Source organism: Engystomops pustulosus, chromosome 5 (assembly GCF_040894005.1).
Source record: "Engystomops pustulosus chromosome 5, aEngPut4.maternal, whole genome shotgun sequence".
Taxonomy (NCBI): Eukaryota; Metazoa; Chordata; class Amphibia; order Anura; family Leptodactylidae; genus Engystomops; species Engystomops pustulosus.
The window spans coordinates 61,525,953-61,550,275 of NC_092415.1; the positions used below are offsets into that span (position 1 = coordinate 61,525,953).

Consider the following 24,323-nt stretch of genomic DNA (forward strand, 5'->3'; position numbering starts at 1 on the left):
GGGTGCGGGCGGGGACTCTAAGTAGGCACATTACGATTCATCTAGTTCTATGAGCTGACAAGGGTACAGGTTTTAATACCTGTTATTATCTATTACCAGTTTTTATTAATATTTAGTCTTGTCTTATTTTTAGGTTGCCATGGGTGAATATCGCCTCACGGCAAGTTACCTGCCTCTAATAGGAGCCATGATGCCGCTTATCTCCAGAATATGCATCTGGCCCACCAGGTTCCTTGCCACGGGGCTATTTCTTCCATGAAAAAAACCCTCGGTCTACCTATGTCAAGGTTTCTATACAGTGAACTACACCTCCCTCATGAATATTCAACAGTGCACCGGAAATGAAGCAAGCACATGGGGGCAAGCCCTTGTTAACTCGGAGGTTTGTTTAAAAAGTTTATAGTTTAGTATTTTATGCAGTCCTTCTTAAGGGCGGGCGTTCCTCTTGAAACACATTCACGTTTTGTACTTCCATGGTTTGCTGTTGGTGATTCTACCCAATAAAGATGAATGATGTCAGGAACTTGGCTGGACCATGACCTTATTTTGTGAATTTGTCTTACCTGAGCAGAAAGGTGGCCTGTGCCTCATCCGACTCATATGGCAGATTACAGGAAGGTGAGGTGGTGTTCCAACACATATACAGATTTTAATACACTTTTATTCACCTTCTGAACATTGTACTAGTATCTGACACATAGAGAGATAAGACAGGTCAGAGATGATGCGACATACTGTCAGCTCTGCTACATATGTGTTCTCACTGATATGTGCCTGCCTTCCCTTTTCCCATGATAACTTATCTGTCTGTAGCTTGCAGCTTCTCTTCCCTCACAATGCTGTTTGCTGGCAGGAGGTGATGAGTCTTTGTGAACTCCATCCTTGACTGCAGTGGGTGTGGCTAAAGTGCAGGGAGCAGAGAGAGAGAAACCGTCACACAGAAAGGGGCTCCTTTTGCATGAATGAGTGCATCAATGCAGTGCGGCATGGATGGATTAGCTGATGGCACTGCAGAGATGTTATGGAAGCCAAGTTGCTTTGATGGTAGCCTTATAGGGTTACAGTCAGGTAAGTTTGCTGGTCAGTAATACTGTGGTTATTAACCCCTTTAGGACGCAGCCATTTTTTTTTTTTTTACTAAAGGCTCAGCCACATTTCTTTGCAGCCTGACAAGCATTGCTTTATATGGTTCTAACTTTTGAACACTTTAACTTGCCAAAGTGATTTTGAGATGGTTTTATCATCGCATGTTGCATTTTGGTTGCTAAGTTTTATAAAAAAAATGATAAAATGTCAAAAATAAAATGGAAAAATTTTAACATTTCCACGGTTCGAAATGATGTTGTTTTTAAACAGATATTCGTTTTACCACCCAAATGAGTTACTTACTTTTTCCTTATGTCTGATTTATGTTTTCATTATTTTTTAAATATCTGGATAAATTTTGTTTTGATGTCACACAGCTTACAAATCCGACATCAGTTTTCTGTATTTTCATCATATACCCTAAGTAAGATGTTATCTTTATTCTATCGTTCAGTATGATAACAGTGATAACAAATTTCTACATTTTTGCTTACAATTTATTTCTTTTGTAGAATAAATCCTAATGTGGGGAAAAAAAATCAATAATTTTTGCATTGCCATTTTCCAAGTGGCATAAAGCTTCTTTTATGCAGCATATGCTGTACTTTGCAGTATAGTTGTACCATTATCGTATAGATACATGTATTTTTACACTTTTTGTACAGCACATTACAGACTACGGTACAATACTATATATGTGAGGTTTGTAAGGTGATTTTCACATTTTTATGTTCTATGTAGATTTCATATGTTATAGTTCTTAGGGGGCTTTATTTGTTTATTTTTTATTTAAGTTATAGTGCTCCTTGCACTAATAATACGTCATGGAACACTGAGAGGTTAAATGAGGTATTGGTACTTTTGGAAAGGTGAACCGGTGTCAAGTCCTGCTGGAAAATTAAAATTCTATCTCTAAAAAGCTTGTCTGCAGAGAGAAAGCATGACATGCTCATAAAGTTCCTGGTAGCTGGCTGCACTGACTTTGGTATTGATAAAACGTAATGGACCTATGCCAGCAGATTACATGGCTGCCCAAATCAACACCACTCTTTCTCCAGTCTTTGGGATCTTGATTTCCAAATAAAATGCAAAATTTATTTTAACCTGAAAACACCTTGGACCACTGAGAAACAGTTCAATTTTTTTCTACTTGCCCCAGGTAAGATGCTTTTCGTGTGGTATATTGGTCAGGAGTGGCTTGACACATGTAATGCAGCACTTGTAGCCCATGTCCTAAATATGTCTATGTATGGTGGCTCTTGAAGCAATGACTCAAGCAGCAGTACACTTCTTGTGAATCTCCCCCAAATTTTGAATGGCCCTTTCTTAACAATCCTATCAAGGCTATAGTTATCCTTGTGTACCTTTTTCTACCACACTTTTTTCCTTCCACTCATCTTTCCATTAATATGCTACAATACAGCACTGAACAGCTTGACACTGGCAGTGTTAGTGACTGCCTTCTGGACCAATCGGCAATCCTCACCATGATTATGTCGCCTACTAAGGCACATTTTAAAATGCTTTTGAAGTGTTTTGGGTTCATTATTTGAACTTTCTGAAAAAAGACTTTTGGGTCATCCTTGTCTGTAAGCCATATTTATCAACATTAACACACATAAACATTTGAAAAAGTTCACTCTATAATGTCTCTATAAAATGTTTAAAATTCACTTTTTGAATTGAATTACTCAAAAAACATTTTTGTTGGTATTCTAGTTTGAGAGGCAACATTTAGCAGCCCTTACTGTAATGCAATGGACTACTCTGAGTGATGGCTGTAGCATTCAACCACTAGAGCTTTCATTTAGAGCAGAATTGAGAGGCTAAGGTAAATCCTAATGCACAGTGCCCAGGACACTTCAGCATAAGTGCCAATTCAAATATATATGCAAGACTTGGCCCATAGATCAAACCTTAAATGGTTAAATGTATGCTACTTGCTCCAACACATGCAAGTGTACAGCATCTGAGTAATATTGCTCTGTTGGGACAGCTCTGTACTCCTTAAAGGAAATCTACCATGAAAATCCATCATGATATATGCACAGATCAAAACACTGTGACTGGGTAATAATTTTATATTTGTTATCCATTGCCTCTCTTGTTCTAAAATCAACTGTAAAATTATGCTAATGAGCATGAACTGCTGTAGAAGAGGAAGTTTCAGCACACAGTAGTTGGGAGAACTTCTCTTGCATAGTGTAACAGCCTGTGAAGATGAAGCATGGAGGGGCTCTAGGAACTGCCCGGAGCCCTTTTTGCTCATTTGCATAATTTTAAAAGTTGTTTTTGAAGGGAGGAAGTCATGGATAATAAATATAAGATGATTACCACAGTCGCAGTGCTTGAATCTATGAGTATGTGTCCTTGATTTATCATGCTTCATTTTCATGGTAGATTTCTTTCATTTCAATAAAATTGCATATCACATAACTCAGTTTGATCATTTTCTACACTGCTATTGAGAGTATGAGGAGTTAAGATTGGATAGGGGGTTAATGGGAAGGAGGATAAGGTAGGGTCGAGAGTAGGGAGATAAATAATCATAACAATAATTTGGCAACAGTTCTAGTAGTTATATCAAGTTACAAAGGCAAAGTAATAGTGAAGCTTAAAAAAGGGGAGTATTTTATTGTTAGAAGAGTTGAGCCATACATTCCAATTAATTTGGAAAAAGGTGTAACTTATGCGTTTAATGGGCTATACATTTTTTGGTAAAGACAGTTCTTGTTGACTGCGCCTATTCTTTCCGCTACAGGTGGCGGATCTGGGTTTTTCCAATATTTGGCTATTTTTACTTATGCTGCATTCATCACACCGGAAATAACTGTAAGATATAGGGGTGGTATATTCTTCTCAATCTAGGAAAAAGGGCTTCAAGAACTGTTAGATTAATTGGGAAATTACAAATTTTGGAGAGTAAAGCTTCTATTGCTTTCCAAAATGCTTTGATAATTTTATAGTTCCACTTATGTGGATCATATCTGCGTGTTTTTCTTGGCATCTCCGACATTCATGTGGGCAGTCTTGATATATATGCGAGAGTCTGTTGGGAGTAAGATTCCAACAGTGTCTTATTTTGATTGCATTCACCAGGTGATTTATACATTTGGAAATTCGTGAGGGGATATTGAATGCCATTTCCCACTGCTTAGTTTCAATATTCATGAAGAGTTTGTTGGACCTTTTCTTCAAGTTAGAAAAAATTATGTCTGAACTTGACTGTAGCAGTATTTTATAAATGAAGATTAACCTTTCTCCTTTGTAGTGTTGAATAGAAATTTTGTAATTGGGGTAGGCCCCTTATCTGGGAGGAAGTTGGCTTTAGTCAGAGCTGGTTTCATCTGATAATTTGCACAGACCTTCTACAGTATTATCTGATGGCTTGTTATAAATTGGGTTAGAGGTTTAACTCTGTGGTTATCCATTATATCAACTAAACTAATATCAGTGGCGTAACTACTGTGGTAGCAGACCCGCCTCTCAGGGGGCCCGGATCCGACCTGCCACACAAAGAGAATGGAGAAAGTGCAGTGCAGTAACTACTGTCTGCAAAGTCTGCACATCTTACATAGTATAGGACTATATAATGTGAGCTGCTGCTCTGAGGAGAAATACCGTGAGGGAGGAGGGGCAGAGGAGAGCAGCGACAGGAGACACTTTAGATAACATCCTGTACTGTCCTCCGGTTGCATTTATATCCATGTGGCCTTCTGACCCCCTTCCTGCAGCACCCTCACGCTCTGCACTCTTTCTACATGTAACCGCGTTTAACCCCTTCCCGACTCGCGCCGTACTAGTACAGCGCAAGCCGGGTCCCGGTACATGGACAGGGCTCGCGGGCTCTCCATAGCCGGTAAGTCTTTGCTGCATATTGCCGGTGGCTTCAAAAAGATGGCTGCCCGGTGTGAAGTAAAGCTGCTAGAAGCTGCTCTCCTCTGATCAACAGTGGTGCCAGGTGTCATATACCTTTCCACCTCTCATAAATAATCTATCCTACTGAAAGGCTGCAATATTTTGTATACTTTATATGTATTCGTGCCACTTTATAGGTTTTACCTTCGTTGCTGTATTATGAGCTCTAATAAGAATTTGTATTAATTTCTGCAATGATCTATCACTAGCCTTTCATCTATAGCTGTATTTTGATACTTTGTATTAGTTTTTTTACATTTTGATATGTTTTATTGTTTGCAAATACACTTGGTTACGATCATATCTTGTGTACACTGTTCCCTTGACGACACTTACCGGCTTTGATACATAAATTTAGTGCGTCGCCGGTAGATGACGTCAACGGCTTGAAGATGCGCTAGTAAGCACGAAATGGCCTGTCGCCGTCTGGCTCCAGTGTTTCCCCTGTATTTGCACCATCCTCTGAATAAAAGAAGTAGTTTCACATGCTCGGTGAGTGCCGCCGCCTTCTTTCACGTATGCTGCAATATTTTGTGACTGTAAAACTACACTTTATATGTATTTTAAAAGGAACCTGTCAGTAGGATATCACATATCAGGTTAATGGCAATCCCTTTATACACAACACAAACATGTATTTGAAGAAATCTACTGGTTTGTTATTGAGGAATTACATTTAGAAAAGGTATATCGCTATAAAACTTCTGGAGCCTGAGTCATGTGGGTGGGTGTTCAGTGGTGACTCCATGAAACCTCCTTCTTGAGACATCACACTTGGGACCCAGAAGCTGAATAGAGATAAGTACCTTTTCGAAAGGTGATTTCTCAAAAATAATTTTAGAGAAATACATGTTTGTGCTGTGTATAATGGGACCTGCAGCAGCTGCCATAATCCTTATAATGGAAATCCTGCTGGCAGGTTCCCTTTAAGGTTATGTGGCACCAAATTACTTATAGGGATTTAGAAGACTAGGAGCTCAATTTATATCCTTTTAATAAATTTAGGTACCATGGCTTGTATCATGTTTAAGGGGAAGGGGGCCCCATTCAGAAGTATGCTATGGGCCCCTGCCTTTCCTAGTTACGCCTCTGACTATTATGTTTATTGAGAATCCAAAAAGAAATTTTTAAAGTGGTTGATTCCTATTTAAGGGGGATACCTTTTGTATCTATTTGAACAAATTCCGGTCTAGGTAGATTTCCTTTCATAAACCTTTGGTACATTATGCCTAACCCATTGCAGACCTTTTTTGTTTCCATTTCAAAAGCAGTGAATATTTCCCTTGTCATATAGGGCCTGTGTTTTAAGAGGTGAAAGGGATTTCAAGACTTATATTAAAGGAAATCTACCACTGACTTAAAGTAAAATGAAAAAAAAAAACATACTCACCTATAGTCCTCTTCTCCAGGATCCCAGCACTGGTCTTCTTTAATGGTGACACTCCAGGATCACTGAAAAAAATTTAGCTAGAAAAAGCAACACGGAGCGTGGGAATGCAATGTCTGGTGGATCCGGGCTGTTAATTATTCATGTCTCTCACGTCACATTCCTCTCCCATGCTCCCTCTTCCACGTCATGCAGGAGGCGTGAATAATAATAACTTTTTATTTTTTGCGTGTCAAGACCAGCGACCGACCTGTAGAAGAGGACTATAGGTGAATGTGAAAAGTAAAATTTAAATAAACATACTCACCTATAGTCCTCTTCTCCAGGTTGGTCGCTGGTCTTGACATGTGGAAAATAAAAAGTTAATTATTTACACCTCGTGCATGACATGGAGGAGGGAGCATGGGGGAGGAATGTGATGTGAGAGGTATGAATAATTAACAGCCCGGATCCACCAGACATTGCATCCCCAAGCTCCGAGCTTCTTTTTCTAACTATTTTTTTTTCAATGATCCTGGAGTGTCACCATTAAAGAAGACCAGTGCTGGGATCCTGGAGAAAAGGACTATAGGTTATTTTTCTTCTTTTTCAGTGGTAGATTTCCTTTAATGATATATACACTTATGTAATAGGGTGCATTGATCATCTGACTGATGACTTTTCTAGGCAAGTTAATGGAGGACTGGGCTAGGAAAGGACTTATATTTTTAGAGTGTGGCCTTCATTTTTTGGATTACTGAAGGTAGCATTGCGCTCATCTGTTTTCATTTGTTTGCTGTGCTGCTCTTTTTTCTTTATATGGATTTTTTCATTACAAAATTATTGCAAATAATTGACAAATTGGAAGCTTTTCAGTTTCTGTTAATGATGCCATGATAACTGTGTGCTGTCTTACAGTATGTGACCACTATATTACTTTTAATACATAGCTTATTAGGCGAATGTTTAATAACTTCCTTTGATGCTTCAATTCTATTAGGATTTTAATGCTTGTAATGCATAAACAGAAAATCTCTCATAATTGGATGGTCATTTATCTCAATAAACTCTGCTGGATTCACACTCTAATTTCCCTCTAGCTGTGATGAAGATACTTCAGATTATCTTGATAACCATGTAAAATATAAATAGAAAATGATAGGAAATAGCCTTGTTCTGTTCAGAGGCTTGATATAAAATGGAATTCAGAAGAAAGAGAAACGATAAAGAAAATGGCTCTGTAATATGAGTCAATAACACAGACCCTTTCACTTTGTACTTGGCTCTGTTCCTGATTGAACTGGATGGAAATTGAATGTTTGCAGAAACAAAATGACCTTTCATATTGAGTTTAGTGGAAAATAAATGTAATATTTTATAGGAAAAATATTGCTTTTGTCGGTGTGCTATAGCTCAGAAGCAATTTGTTAAAATGTCTAAAAATCTAATGTTGTATTCTGATGGTTTCAAATATTTGTGCCATACAAAACATTGGGGATTGCAGTTTTTATTAGCTAAAGCATTAGCTTGGAGGGGAATGGGTTAAATATTGTGCTGCATAGACCTTGTTTTTGTGTTAAACTTTTGAAACTTGTAAAGGATTTGCCATGTTTGTTGAGTCAAAAATATCTGCCTGCTTGTCTGTCTATCTGAACATGGAAGGAAATAAATGGGTATCAGATTGGCGATTTAATGATTTTTCCTTTTGCTAATGAGATGTAGCTATCTCCACAGTACAGAGTCTATGAATTATTAAGAGTCTTTCTTCTTCATAGGAGTATGCTGCTGTTTCAAGGCGGATTCTGAATTACTAGAACTTCCATTCTTTGAAGAAGACATTTCAAAAGTGTTTGAAAGTAAGTCAAAACATCAGTCTTAAATGGTAAGAGCAGGAATTGTATTTTCTATGTCTATTTTGCTATGTGCTTCTTAAACTAATATTCATTTTAATTTGCCGTGGCATTAATAATTGATCTCTACCAGCAAGATGCAAGGTCAACTGTTAGATGCCTCTGCAACACAAAAAGCTTGTAAATTATCTGTTCCCCAAAATTGTTGTTCCCCAACCTTTTCCAAACCAGAGACGGGCTGCACACAATTTTTTTTCTGGGAATGTGAAGTGTTTTTTTTTTCTCTCTGTCACCAATGTATGCAAATCTGAAGCTGGTACTCACTGTCAAATAATGATATAAAAGACATCCAAATAGCCACAGAAAATAATTGAATAAATGAATAAATAAGTGATCAGAGGTTTAGTCCCCAAAAATGAAAACCTCAGCTTGTCCTGCAAAAAAATTACACCATGAACAGCTATGTGCACTGAAATGAGATATTATTATTATTATTATATACACTCACCGGCCACTTTATTAGGTACACCATGCTAGTAACGGGTTGGACCCCCTTTTGCCTTCAGAACTGCCTCAATTCTTCGTGGCATAGATTCAACAAGGTGCTGAAAGCATTCCTCAGAGATTTTGGTCCATATTGACATGATGGCATCACACAGTTGCCGCAGATTTGTCGGCTGCTCATCCATGATGCGAATCTCCCGTTCCATCACATCCCAAAGATGCTCTATTGGATTGAGATCTGGTGACTGTGGAGGCCATTTGAGTACAGTGAACTCATTGTCATGTTCAAGAAACCAGTCTGAGATGATTCCAGCTTTATGACATGGCGCATTATCCTGCTGAAAGTAGCCATCAGATGTTGGGTACATTGTGGTCATAAAGGGATGGACATGGTCAGCAACAATACTCAGGTAGGCTGTGGCGTTGCAACGATGCTCAATTGGTACCAAGGGGCCCAAAGAGTGTCAAGAAAATATTCCCCACACCATGACACCACCACCACCAGCCTGAACCGTTGATACAAGGCAGGATGGATCCATGCTTTCTTGTTGTTGACACCAAATTCTGACCCTACCATCCGAATGTTGCAGCAGAAATCGAGACTCATCAGACCAGGCAACGTTTTTCCAATCTTCTACTGTCCAATTTAGATGAGCTTGTGCAAATTGTAGCCTCAGTTTCCTGTTCTTAGCTGAAAGGAGTGGCACCCGGTGTGGTCTTCTGCTTCTGTAGCCCATCTGCCTCAAAGTTCAACATACAGAGCGTTCACAGATGCTCTTCTGCCTACCTTGGTTGTAACGGGTGGCAATTTGAGTCACTGTTGCCTTTCTATCAGCTCGAACCAGTCTGCCCGTTCTCCTCTGACCTCTGGCATCAACAAGGCATTTCCGCCTGTCCAGTCTGCCCGTTCTCCTCTTACCTCTGGCATCAACAAGGCATTTCCGCCCACAGAACTGCCGCTCACTGGATGTTTTTTCTTTTTCGGACCATTCTCTGTAAACCCTAGAGATGGATGTGCATGAAAATCCCAGTAGATCAGCAGTTTCTGAAATACTCAGACCAGCCCTTCTGGCACCAACAACCATGCCACGTTCAAAGGCACTCAAATTACCTTTCTTCCCCATACTGATGCTCGGTTTGAACTGCAGGAGATTGTCTTGACCATGTCTACATGCCTAAATGCACTGAGTTGCCGCCATGTGATTGGCTGATTAGAAATTAAGTGTTAACGAGCAGTTGGACAGGAGTACCTAATAAAGTGGCTGGTAATATAGAGCCACCATAATAAAAAATATATTATTATTATTCCCGTAATAAAAAGAACCCTGTAATCCAAATGTAATGGCCTGGAAAAGCTTATGGCATAGTTATATGGACTTAGGAAGTCAAGGGTAAGACATATCTGTAGATATGAAAAGAAGGTTAGAGTTTATTCCATTTCATTACTGAGTTCCAGCTAGGTCCAGAATAAATCAGGTAGCACTAAAATCATATGTGGGGTACTTTATGTACCCAGGGTTTAACTTATTTGCTCCATCCATAGAGCCAAGCTTTGAGTTCCAGGGAAGACCACAATTGTCAACTAAAGCGGTGGTTACAGAAAGCTGGTACGTTTTGTTTTAAACCAGGGTGCTGTCTAAGGAATTCAAATCTTTATATAATAAGTTTAGAATATTAGAGTTTTTTAATTTTACATAATGATTAGAGATGAGCGAACATACTCGTCCGAGCTTGATGCTCGATCGAGCATTAGCGTACTCGTAACTGCTCGTTGCTCGGACGAATACTTCGCCCGCTCGAGAAAATGGCAGCTCCCGCCGTTTTGCTTTTTGGCGGCCAGAAACAGAGCCAATCACAAGCCAGGAGACTCTGCACTCCACCCAGCATGACGTGGTACCCTTACACGTAGATAGCAGTGGTTGGCTGGCCAGATCAGGTGACCCTGGGATAGACTAGCTGCTGCCTGCGCTGCTCGGATCATTCTCTGTCTGGATGCCGCTAGGGAGAGAGCTGCTGCTGGTCAGGGAAAGCGTTAGGGTGTTCTATTAGAATAGTGTTAGGCAGGAGTGATTCAACAAGAACCCAACAGCCCTTCTTAGGGCTACAATAACGTTATACTTTTTTTTTTTTTATTTGCTTGTGGCTGGGCTTGCTGGCACTAGTAGTGCAGCTAGTACCATATTGTGAGGAATTTGCAGGGGGACTTGCTACCGTTGTGTTTAGCTCTTAGTGACACACATATCCACCTTAAACACCGAAGTGGGACAATTTATTAGGGGTTTGATTTCAATTAGGCACAGTCTGCCAGTTTCTTTTTATTTTACGTTTATTTTTTTAATAACTCAGTGTCATCTCATCTTGCATAGTAGTGTGCTTTCATACTTGGCTAGAAAATAGCCATAGGAGAATCCAAACGGCTTACTTACGCCTACAGTAGCGTTATATATATTTGATTTCTGGTTGATCTGCTGGTGGCTGTACTTGCTGCAGTGCATCTACTAGCAAATTGTGAGCAATTTGGAGTGAGACTTGCGACCGCTGTGTTTTGCGCTTAGTGACGCACATATCCATCGCAAAGACCGAAGTGGGAAAATTTATTAGGGCCCGGGGTTGTATTTCAATTAGGCACAGTCTGCCATTTACTTTTTTATTTTACGTTTATTTTTTTCATAACTCGGCGTCATCTCATCTGGCATAGCAGTGTGCTTTCATACTTGGCTAGAAAATAGCCATAGCAATAGGATAGCATCGTTTGGTTTTAAAAACTAAAAAACACAAAAAAAAAAAAAAAGTTAAAAAAAAATTCAAGTTATAACTCTCATTTTCAAAATGTTTAACCCGAGGGTTAGGGGTAGAGGATCAGGGCGGGGACGTGGGCGTCCAACTACTGCAGGGGTCAGAGGCCGTGGTCCTGGGCGGGGTGAGACACCACCTGCTTATGAGGGAGCAGGGGAATGCCGCAGAGCTACACTCCCTAGGTTCATGTCTGAAGTTACTGGGACTCGTGGTAGAGCACTGTTGAGGCCAGAACAGTGCGAACAGGTGATGTCGTGGATTGCCGATAATGCTTCGAGCAATTTGTCCACCAGTCAGTCTTCCACGCAGTCCACCCATGTCACCGAAATCGGCACTCCTCCAGCTCCTGCACCTCAGCCTCCTCCCCCCCAGTCTGCCCCCTCCCAGGAAAATTTGGCATTTGACCCGGCATACTCTGAGGAACTGTTTTCTGGACCCTTCCCACAGTCACAAACCACTTGTCCGGTTGCTGCTGAGCAATTTTCCGATGCCCAGGTTTTCCACCAGTCGAAGTCTGTGGGTGATGATGACCTTGTTGACGTACTGGAAGAAGTGTGTAAAGAGGTGTCCGACGATGAGGAGACACGGTTGTCAGACAGTGGGGAAGTTGTTGTCAGGGCAGGAAGTCCGAGGGGGGAGCAGACTGAGGGATCGGAGGATGATGAGGTGACAGACCCAAGCTGGGTTGATAGGCCAGGTGAACACAGTGCTTCTGAGACGGAGGAGAGTCCTCGACCAGAACAGGTTGGAAGAGGCAGTGGTGGGGCCAGACGGAGAGGCAGGGCCAGAGCTGGTGCATCAGCGCCAAATGTGTCAACTAGTGAAGCTCCCGTGGCGAGGGCTCCTGCGGCGAGGGCTAGATTTTCAGAAGTCTGGAGGTTCTTTAAGGAAACACCGGATGACCGACGGACTGTGGTGTGCAACATTTGCCAAACCAGGATCAGCAGGGGTTCCACCACTAATAGCTTAACTACCACCAGTATGCGCAGGCATATGAATGCTAAACACCCCACTCAGTGGCAACAAGCCCGTTCACCTCCGGCCGTGCACACCACTGCTCCTTCCCCTGTGTCAGCTGATAGTCAGCCCCCTGCCCAGGACCCTGCCACAAAAACCCCATCTTCGCCTCCACGATCCTCCACAGCATCCACCAGCGTTCAGCTCTCCATACCCCAGACGCTGGAGCGGAAACGCAAATATAGTGCAACCCACCCGCACGCCCAAGCCCTTAATGTCCACATCTCCAGATTGCTCAGCCTGGAGATGCTGCCCTATAGGCTAGTAGAGACCGAGGCCTTTCGCAACCTCATGGCGGCGGCCGCCCCTCGGTATTCGGTCCCCAGCCGCCACTACTTTTCCCGATGTGCCGTCCCAGCCCTGCACCAGCACATGTCAGACAACATCATCCGTGCCCTGACCAACGCCGTTTCTGACAAGGTCCACCTGACCACGGACACGTGGACGAGTGCTGCCGGGCAGGGCCACTATATATCGCTGACGGCACATTGGGTTAACTTGGTGGAGGCTGGGACCGAGTCTGACCCTGCGGCTGGTCATATACTGCCGACGCCAAGGATTGCGGGGCCTACCTCGGTCCAGGTGTTTCAGGCCTACTATGCCTCCTCCTCCTCCCACCCCTCCTCCACCTCCTCCTCCGAACTACCATCCGTGGGCATGGCGCCATCAGTCGCTAGCTCTAGGCACAGCAGCAGTGCCGTCGCTAAGCGACAGCAGGCGGTGCTCAAACTGCTGAGCCTAGGCGATAAAAGGCACACCGCCCAAGAACTATTACAGGGCATCACGGCGCAGACTGATCTGTGGCTGGCACCGCTGAACCTGAAGCCAGGCATGGTTGTGTGTGACAACGGCCGTAACCTGGTGGCGGCTCTGCAACTCGGCAGACTGACACATGTGCCATGCCTGGCCCATGTGTTAAATCTGATAGTTCAGCGTTTCCTCAAGACATACCCCAATCTGTCTGATTTGCTCACGAAGGTGCGCCGCATCTGTGCGCATTTCAGGAAGTCCAGCACAGATGCTGCCACTCTCAGGGCAGCGCAGCGCCGCCTCCAACTGCCTGCTCACCGACTGTTGTGCGACGTGCCCACGAGGTGGAATTCAACACTGACCATGTTATCCAAAGTTTACCAGCAGGGCCGAGCGATTGTAGACTGCCAGATGTCAACTTCCACCAGAACTGGTAGTCAGGTCAGTCAGCTTCCTCAAGTCTATAATGAGGAGTGGACGTGGATGTCTGATATCTGTCAGGTGCTGAGTAACTTTGAGGAGTCAACACAGATGGTCAGTGGCGATGCCGCCATCATCAGCCTCACCATCCCGCTGCTTGGCCTGTTGAAAAAAGAAGCTTTGCGCTCGTCACAAGAGACGGGGGAAGAAGATTCCCTTGTTGATAGCCAAAGCACCCTTAGGTCTGTTTCTCAGCGCATATTGGAGGAGGTGGAGGAGGATGAGGAGGAAGAGGAGGAGAATGTTGGCGAGACACAAGAGGGGACCATTGTTGAGTCCTTCACTGTTCAGCGTGTATGGGCAGAAGAAGAGGAGTTGGAGGAGGAGGAAATGGACAGTCAGGCCAGTGAGGGGAGTGAATTCTTACGCGTTGGTACTCTGGCGCATATGGCAGATTTCATGCTAGGCTGCCTATCCCGTGACCCTCGCGTTCAAAGAATTTATTCCAGCACCGATTACTGGGTGTTCACTCTCCTGGACCCACGGTACAAGCAAAATCTTTCCACTCTCATCCCTGGAGAGGAAAGGAGTGTGAGAATGCATGAATACCAGCAGGCCCTGGTGCACAAGCTGAAACAGTATTTCCCTTCCGACAGCGCTAGCGGCAGAGTGCGTAGTTCTGCGGGACAAGTAGCGAGGGAGAGTAGGCGAGCAGGCAGCTTGTCCAGCACTGGCAAGGGTACGCTTTACAAGGCTTTTGCCAGCTTTATGTCACCCCAGCAAGACACTGTCACCTGTCCCCAGTCTCGGCAGAGTAGGGCTGATCTTTACAGAAAGATGGTGAGGGAGTACGTAGCTGACCATACCATCGTCCTAAATGATCACACAGCTCCCTACAACTACTGGGTTTCAAAGCTGGACATGTGGCACGAACTGGCGCTGTACGCCTTGGAGGTTCTTGCCTGCCCTGCCGCTAGCGTGTTGTCCGAGCGCGTTTTCAGTGCAGCTGGTGGCATCATCACCGATAAGCGTACACGCCTGTCAACTGACAGCGCTGACAGGCTGACGCTTATTAAGATGAATAAAGCCTGGATTTCTCATAATTTCCAATCTCCACCAGGTGAAGGAAGCTCAACCTGAATAATTTATCCACTCCTCCTCCTCCTCCTCATTTTCCTCCTTCTCCTCCTCTTTGTACAGTAAAGCAGAGGAAACTGGCTATTTTTTGACAGGGCCCCCTGGATCTAGCTATAGTACTTTATGCATTTAATTTTTCTGGAGGGCCACCGACCCGGTCCTCTGTTTTAAACAATTTTTGGGAGTGCCACATACAGGCACTCAATCTATTCCATTTTTCTGGAGGGCCACCTACCTGCTCCTCTGGTTTGAAAACTTTTTTGGACTGCCATATACAGGCACTCAATCTATTCCATTTTTCTGGAGGGCCACCTACCTGCTCCTCTGGTTTGAAAACTTTTTTGGACTGCCACATACAGGCACTCAATCTATTCCATTTTACTAGAGGGCCACCTACCTGCTCCTCTGGTTTGAAAACTTTTTTGGACTGCCACATACAGGCACTCAATCTATTCCATTTTACTAGAGGGCCACCTACCTGCTCCTCTGGTTTGAAAACTTTTTTGGACTGCCACATACAGGCACTATCCAAATTAAATTGTCTCCATAGCAGCCTCCACACGTTGTCTCCATTGCTACCTCCAAAAGTCGTCCATATAGCTGCCTCCATACATCGTCCCCTTATCAAACGAGGTGTGTCAGGCAGAAATTTGGGTTGTTTTCATGGATTCCACATCAAAGTTGTTAACTTTGTCGCCACCCTGCTGTGTTATCCACAAAATATACTGGCAAACTTTTATCATTTACCAATATTATTTCAGCGCTTCTTGCGCATCTGTTTACATTCCCCTCACCCGCCATATCCCAAACTTATAAGAACGCTACTACACTTGATCTTATACAAAAGGTTCTTAGAAGTGCTGTTTGGGGAGTAGCCTAGAGACAGGGGCTTGGATTGGCGAAAGCTCGCCTGGCAGCGGAGCGCCAGCTCCATGCCAAGATCCAACTAACATAGTTTTAACTGCAGCACCTTTAATCTACTACTAGTTCACTGCCTCCATACATGGTCAAACGAGCTGTGTCAGGCAGAATTTTGGGTTGTTTTCATGGCTTCCATGTTAACTTTGTCGCCACCCTGCTGTGTAATCCACAAAATATACTGGCAAACTTTTATCATGTACCGATATTATTTGAGCGCTTCTTTCTCACCTCCTTTGGTTCCTCTCTGCCACCCATTGGTTTGAAGCCTGAGTCCATTTAGGGTATGTCGCCATGCCACTCTCTAGCCTGCCGCTGCTGCCGCTGCCTCTGCATGCCGTCCCCTATAGTGTCAGGGTCAATTATTGGATGTTTTACATGCTATCTAGCTTCATTCTGTCACTCTGTCATGGCCATGCTGTTGCCCATAATTTTGGCATAATGGTGCATTTAAGCAGCCTCAGAGGCATCCATGCCCCTGCTGTTTCCTGTCCATTTCCGTGGTGTTTCCATCCTTTTCTGAGGTTCCCAGGTGTTTGGCCAAGCTTCCCTGTGCAGAGCCTTGGTCCCCTTGAAAAATGCTCGAGTCTCCCATTGACTTCAATGGGGCTCATTATTCGAGACGAGCACTCGAGCATCGGGAAAAGTTCGTCTCGAATAACGAGTACCCGAGCATTTTAGTGCTCGCTCATCTCTAATAATGATCTTTTAAGATGCCATAGTCATAGAGGGAAGACTGATGTTTAGCCATTTCTATGTTTATAGATACTTCCCAGCTTCCCAGCATAGAAAGAGCAGAGATCTAAACGGATAAATGATACATTATTTTAAATCTTTTCCTACAAAGCTACACATGGCTCTGCTCTGTTATTCTTACTCTACACCACACCCCTGCACATTACACTGTTCATTTTTATGTGACTGGTTCCCTTAAAGGGGTTGTCCGTGACTTAAAAAACCAAAAGATGGCTGAGAGGGGGCTGCTTAAAAAAATAAAGTGATACTCCCTCCTTCGCCTTCTGGGTGTCCCGCGCTCCTGTCCGTGTACCATGAAAACAACATGGCAGGCCACACCCACCCATCCCTATCCACAGCATTGTAAAAGCAAGTTGGATGGGTGTCCAGAATGCAGTTCTGCTCCCACAGCCATGTTTGTTTAAATGGCGCACAGACCAGAGCAATAGCAGCACAAGACACCCAGTGGTAAGTACATCTTTATTTTTTTTAAGCAGCCCTCTCCCGGCCACCTTTTTGTTATTTAATAAGTCTCGGACAACTCCTTTAAAGTTGTCCATTGATTTTACGGTTGTATTTGCCCTGGATTTAATATGACACCAAGTAATGAGCTACAAATTTACGCTACTGATTTGCCATAGACCTGCCATGGAAGTACACCCTTTACTGCAAATCAACATTGAATTCTACATCCAAGACTTTTGGATCTTACTGTGGATTTATACATGTTACCACAGCATGGAAGAGACTTTGGAGTTAATATATTATTTATACAGTAAATGTAAGATGTTCATACATAATCCAAATGTAAAAAGATTTTCTAAACTAATTTGTTTTCAGCACAGTCAATCCTTCTGAAACATTATGCAGCAGTTCTGAGCTGGAATTGTTTTGCTTCATTGACAACATTATTATAACACAGCACGTTTTCGATAGCTTTGTTAGACCTTTTCAACTTCTTTCCTTTAGAGTTTTCAGTAAACTGGAAATTGACTGAAATTTCCATGCATTACAGATTAGGTTATCTGAACTTATGACCAGTGCCCATTGCTAAGATAAACATTGCAGAATTGCTGTCTTTGAATCTAAGTTACACATTTTCCTACAAAATTAACACTTTTTAATCCAATATACATGATGATTGCCATGTAAAGGATTGACTTTTCTGTCTCCTAAGAGTGCTATAAATTGATCTCTCATATCTTAGTCGTAATGTCACTGTTATGTGGCATAGCATAGCCTGGCATAGTCACTGTTATGTGCATGGCAGTGTGCTTGATGCCAGTGATGAGTCTCTTCTCAGCAGATCCTGGAACAACTTTAACAGAATTGCTAATGCACATGCAGTTTTGAAATTAAAACTATGGAATTGACTAAATCAATGAATTAAAATATAAAACAATCTTCCAATGTTTATAGAGAATCAGTCACTCATGTTCATATCCTGAAAAACTCTTCCCATTCCCCAATGTATTATCTGATCTCAAAACTTGTTGTGTTTCAAAGCCAAGTGCCCATTGTTCTAATTAATTTTCATTAAAATATCTGTAACGCCATAGTAATAGACTGTGAGAGTAATGCTTTGAGAGTACTCTATAAAGGCTTAGCATGCAGCCCCTTGTCTTCACAAACTACAGGATGAAATCCTAACGGTGAACAAGCTACAAATTGGTATTAAGGTTTCAAGCAGCAGATTGTAATTTGAATTGGATGTGCAGATATCCACGTATTGTCATACTATTTGATTATCTATTATTTTTTCTGTTTTAGTTGACACCAATTTAAGGACTATGAAGAGAAAGAAAAAAACCTTCCTGAAAAGAAAATGGTCCTTTAGAAAGTATAAGCCTCTTAATGTCAAGACAAGTGCACGTTCCTCAATGCTGATTACAGCTCAAGAGAATCGGCGCATGGCGTTAAAAAACACTGGAAAGGAGAATAAAGAAGAGCCTGGAATTAGAAGTGCAGACCGTTATTTACCATCAGGTTTGCTTGAAGCATGTGACATAAAAACCAATAAAATGATAATGCAGACTCAGCAGTTTTATAGCAGCGCGCCAGAATCACAAGATGGCATCCAGATAACTGAGAATATTGAACAATCTATTAATAAAGAAGACAGTCCTGTGCTGGGACAATCACAAAATACTGTTGTCACTGAAGAGGAACATTGCAACAAACTTGACTTGAAGATGAGAAAAGAGGAGAATTGTGACGCAAGTGTAGAGCTGGAAACACATAGTGAAGTCATAGAGGAACAATCACAAGAAAGTGAAATCAAAGGTTCAGGAGATGGGAACGTGGAAAAACAAATTATTAATTCTCAAAGAGTCCGCCCAAATTACTTTGTGGCAATCCCAATCACTAATGATGAGGTACGTGTTCTCTTTCAAAAATTGTATTTCTCCATATGCTAATCTCTTACATGGATTTTCCCATGTGCTTTTTAGAAAAACTCATTGGAAATATATGTGCACCGATCACTGGTTGACTGCGGGCCGTAGCATATTACTGTGTATACTCGAGTATAAGCCAACCTGCGTAGAAGCTAGGGTACCCAATTTTAACACAAATAATGGGAAAACCTATTGTCTTGAGTATAGGCCTAGGGTGAGAAAGCATTCCACCCAGTATATGGCTCAACAGCCCCCTGCCCCCCCCCAGTATATACTCTTCCTCCTGCCCCCAGTAAATAGTCTGCCTCCTGCCGCCCAGTATATACGACAAATTATACTTCCTAGTGGCACTTACTAACTCGGACCTGATGGGCTGCAGAGCATGGCTGTAATTGGCAAGGTGGACACTTATGTGGCCAATTAAAGCGATGCATAGTTGCAGAACCGAAAGTTTGGCTCCACTTTTCTTTATTTATAACCATGAAAATGTTTATTGTTGTTTCATTCCTAAATTCAAAGCACTTCACATCTCCATTGAGTTTTTACTATATTTTAAAGTGGTACCTTTGTGGCGTGAGAAAAGCCTATTTATTAACTTTTGTTAACTCTTTAGAGGAAGGAACAACCCCTCCCCCCCCCCCAAGAATTCCAGCCCTGTTTTGCGTTCCTTTAAAAATATCTTTTTTTGTCTCTCTCTCCAGCTAGGGAGTTCAATGTCAATCATTGCCAATTATTTGCCATAGATTTCATTGTTTTTTTTGTGTGATGTTGCAGCGCTTTAAATTTTTCACTCTTTTTGTTACAGCCAGTTGGTAAGATCAAAAAGTTTTTTTTGATCATTAATGCACATATTGCACCCCATCTTGACAGAAAGAAACCAGAAATGTAGATATTTTTGCCAATTTATTAAACAAGAAAAGCTAAAATATCACATGGTTGAAAGTATTCAGACCCTTTGCTCAGTATTGAGTAGAATCACCTTTTGTAGCCAGTTCAGCCATGATTCTTTGGTAATATGCAACAAGTTTTTAGCACCTAGATTTGGGTATCCAAATCTTCCTTGTAGATCCTCTCCATTTCCCTCAGATTGTATGGTGAACATTGGTGGACAGCCATTTTCAAGTCTCTCCAGAGATGCTCAAATGGGTTTAGGTCAGGGCTCTGGCTGGGCCAGTCAAGAATAGTCACATAGTTGTTTAGCAGCCACTGCTATGTTATTTTAGCTGCATGCTTGTAGTCATTCCAGTCTGGGGTCCAGATCACTCTGGAAAAGGTTTTCATCTAAGAGATCTCTATACTTCATCTTTCCTTTAATTGAAATCAGTCGTCCCGTCCCTGCAGCTGAAAAAAAATACCCCCATAATATGATGCTGCCACCACCATGTGTCACTGTTGGGATTGTATTGGGCAGGTGATGAGCAGTGCCTTTTTTTCACAAACATACTGCTTAAAATTAATACCAAAAAGTTTAATCTTCATCTCATCAGACCAGAGAATATTATTTTTCAAAGTCTGGGAACCCTTTCAACCTGTATGCAGACTTTCATAAGTCTTGCACTGAGGAGAGGCTTGCATCGACACTCTCTGCCATAAAGCCCCGACTGGTGGAGGGCTGCAGTGATTTGACTGTGTGAAACTTTCTCCATTCTGCATCTCTGGTGCTCAGCCACAGTGATTTGGGGGTTCTTCTTCACCACTCTCCCCAAAGCTCTTCTCCTACAAATGCTTAATTAGGCTGGATGGCTAGGTTGAGGAAGAGTTGTGGTCATGCCAAACTTCTTCCACTTAAGGATTATAGAGGCCACTGTGCTGCCCCATTGCTGTCCCTCTTTTTTGCAAACAGTAGTCATCCTGCACGAGAAAATTATTTTCAGATAGAACAACATCTAACAATTCTAATAAAAACGTCCTCAACTCAGAGGTGATGGATGGATTGCGATATAACATTTTTTCTACCACCTTGATGCCCAGTCTATGTTCTATTGACGTGTATAAACGAATCACGTCAATAGTAACTAGTATAAAAATACTGACACCATATGTTAAAGACACAGCTTCATTCCTGCTTGATATGGCATTCCTTGACATTATTAAGAATGTAGATAACATTGCATCATCTGATATACTAGTTACAATTGACGTGGTTAGTTTATACATGTCAATAGAACATAGACTAGGCATCGAAGCGGTAGAGAAAATGTTATATCGCGATCCATCCATCACCTCTGAGTTGAGGACGTTTTTATTGGAATTGTTAGATGTTGATCTACCTGAAAATTATTTTCTCGGGCAGGATGACTACTATTTGCAAAAAAGAGGGACAGCAATGGGGTGGAATGTGGCCCCACCCTACGCAAATTGTTACATGGTAGCATTTGAGGTAGAACATGTCTATACCAATCCTCTTTACATTCAACATGTAAAACTCTGGAGTTGTTTTATCGACCATTAATATGCTGTAAGCTACATTTATAAAAAATAGAACTTTTATGATCTTACCAACTGACTGCAATGAAAATAGGACCGAAAAATTGGGGGCTGGTAGGCTTCATACTACAGGGGGCTGGTAGGCTTCATACTACAGGGGGCTGGTAGGATTCATACTACAGGGGGCTGGTAGGCTCTATACTACAGGGGGCTGGTAGGCTTTATACTACAGGGGGCTGGTAGGCTTTATACTACAGGGGGCTGGTAGGCTTTATACTACAGGGGGCTGGTAGGCTTTATACTACAGAGGGCTGGTAGGCTTTATACTACAGGGGGCTGGTAGGCTTTATACTACAGGGGGCTGGTAGGCTTTATACTACAGGGGGCTGGTAGGCTTTATACTACAGGGGGCTGGTAGGCTTTATACTACAGGGGGCTGGTAGGCTTTATACTACAGGGGGCTGGTAGGCTTTATACTACAGGGGGCTGGTAGGCGTTATACTACAGGGGGTTGGTAGGCTTTATACTACAGGGGGCTGGTAGGCTTTATACTACAGGAGGCTAGCAGGCTATATACTACAGGGACCTGGCAGGCTATATACTACAGGGGGCTGGCAGGCTATATACTACAGGGGGCTGGCAGGCTATATACTACAGGGGGCTGGCAGGCTTTATACTACAGGGGGCTGGCAGGCTTTATACTACAGGAGGCTGGCAGGCTATATACTACAGGGGGCTGGCTGGCTATATACTACAGGTAGCTGGCTGGCTATATACTACAGGTAGCTGGCTGGCTATATACTACAGGGAGCTGGCCGGCTATATACTACAGGGAGCTGGCCGGCTATATACTACAGGGAGCTGGCCGGCTATATACTACAGGGAGCTGGCCGGCTATATACTACAGGGAGCTGGCCGGCTATATACTACAGGGAGCTGGCCGGCTATATACTACAGGGAGCTGGCCGGCTATATACTACAGGGAGCTGGCCGGCTATATACTACAGGGAGCTGGCCGGCTATATACTACAGGGAGCTGGCCGGCTATATACTACAGGGAGCTGGCCGGCTATATACTACAGGGAGCTGGCCGGCTATATACTACAGGGAGCTGGCCGGCTATATACTACAGGGAGCTGGCCGGCTATGTACTAAAAGGAGCTTGCTGGCTATATACTGGGGAGGCTGTGACCAATGCATTTCCCACCCTCGGCTTATATTTGAATCAATAGGTTTTTCCAGTTTTTTGTGTTAAAATTACGGGTCTTGGCTTATACTCGTTTAAAAATTATATTTTAAAAATGTCTAAAAAGTTTGATGTTTATATTCTAAAATGTAAATATTTGAAAATTGCAATTTTCGGGTAAATATTCTTTTATTATAGCTCTGTTTTAGCAGGCAGGATGAGTGATATTTATATGGTTATTTATTAGCTGGAGTCATTATGGTAGTAATGCCAAATCCGTTTTATTGAAAGAACTATATAAAATGAAGCTGGGAAGTAAGGTAGCTTACAGCAATACATAAAGCGTTTGGTCTGTAAGTAGAAAGGTTACTGCTTTTAAGCTTCAGCTGGAGCATATGAAAAGTGATGTTATGCATGCAAATGAATTTAATTAATATTTAATAGATTTTCTTTCCTCCTTTTGAATGCAGTACATTCAGAAGTGCCAACTTGTAGAGGGGGAGAAGAAAAAAGTAAAATGTTTCTATCCAGTAGTTTTTATACATAGTTGTGGAGGGACTAGTAAAATGGCGAACCCATGAAAATTGTCAGGTACAGACAGAATAGATACCTCATGTGTTCTTCCAGTGCCAAAAGGGATATGTGTATTTTTTTCAGGTAATTTTTGAGTCCATTATATTTTATTACTTGAAGGTGGTGACTGGTAAGTCTGGGGATGCTTTGCAATTTGTATAACAATCTAGTATTGTTGTTCATGATGTGATAGTTTACTCACTGCACAAAATCTATTCAAAGTTTAAAGGGGTATTTTTTAATTTATAGGGGGCACTGCTTTTTTTAGTGAAATTTTTTTGAAAATGGAAAGTAGAGATTCAGAATTATCTTTTTGGTAGGCCACAGTAAATATGCATCAAGGAGAATTAAGTGAAAGTATTGGTGTTCCAATATGGTCATGGTCAATTCTGTCTCCATTCTTTTTTACAATTTACTAAAGCAAAGGAGGTGGTGATTTAATTTTGGAAAAAAGGTCAATGATATGACTATGAAATTAATTATGGGATTATGGGATGTGTGCTGTGTTAGGGCTCTTTCACATTGGCGTTAAAGTTCTGCTTCAGTTGCCCATCCGTTAGTTTTTGTCTCCGCTGTGTCTCCATTTTTCCTTTGTTTTGTCTCCCTGATGCATTAGATTTGACTCCGTTTTCCCCCCAAAAAAACTGAAGGTGTGACATTGCTTTGGAAACATCAAACCTGGTTTTTCAGCCTCCTCTGTGAAAAAAAAACGGATGTTTCATCAGTTTTTTTTTTTTTTTTGTAGACCCATAGACTTTATCACTTCCGTGATCCACATCAGTGGAAAAAATAGGATGTTTAATAATTTTTCTCATGGACAATGGACCAGTGAAAATACAAGCCAATGTGAAAACACCCATAGAAATCAATGGCTTTGTGAGGCATTTGTGTAAATTGCTGAAAAGATTGCAATGTGAAAGTTCTTATGAAATGATATTGAAACTCCTTCTTATCAAGTCTAATTGCTCAGTAAATGTAGACCGTTCTGGAATATTCTTTTAGATGTGATTAATGTTTAATATTTTATCATATGTATGATTACTAATGTGCTAAATGTGTATTATTTTATGTCACAGTATATGGGAGGAATAAAATCTCTATCTCAAAGGTTTTTTTCAACTAATGGCACATATCCACAGGATCAGGGGCTTGTGTCTAATTTTAGGGTGACCAACCATTTCGACCCAACCCCTTTTGATCAGGCCATTATTGTCATTATTTCACTAGTTGGAACACCAGGGACA

At 42.1% G+C, this 24,323-nt stretch overlaps 1 protein-coding gene across 1 annotated transcript in view; it reads left to right on the top strand.

The window, feature by feature from the left end:
* The window catches only part of LOC140132857 (uncharacterized), a 72,442-nt gene that overhangs the window by 16,461 nt on the left and 31,658 nt on the right, over positions 1-24,323 (top strand). The window contains exons 2-3 of the mRNA XM_072152189.1: positions 8,146-8,226; positions 18,268-18,872. Of these exons, the coding sequence (XP_072008290.1) occupies positions 8,146-8,226; positions 18,268-18,872 (686 nt within the window). The remainder of the gene's footprint in view (positions 1-8,145; positions 8,227-18,267; positions 18,873-24,323) is intronic.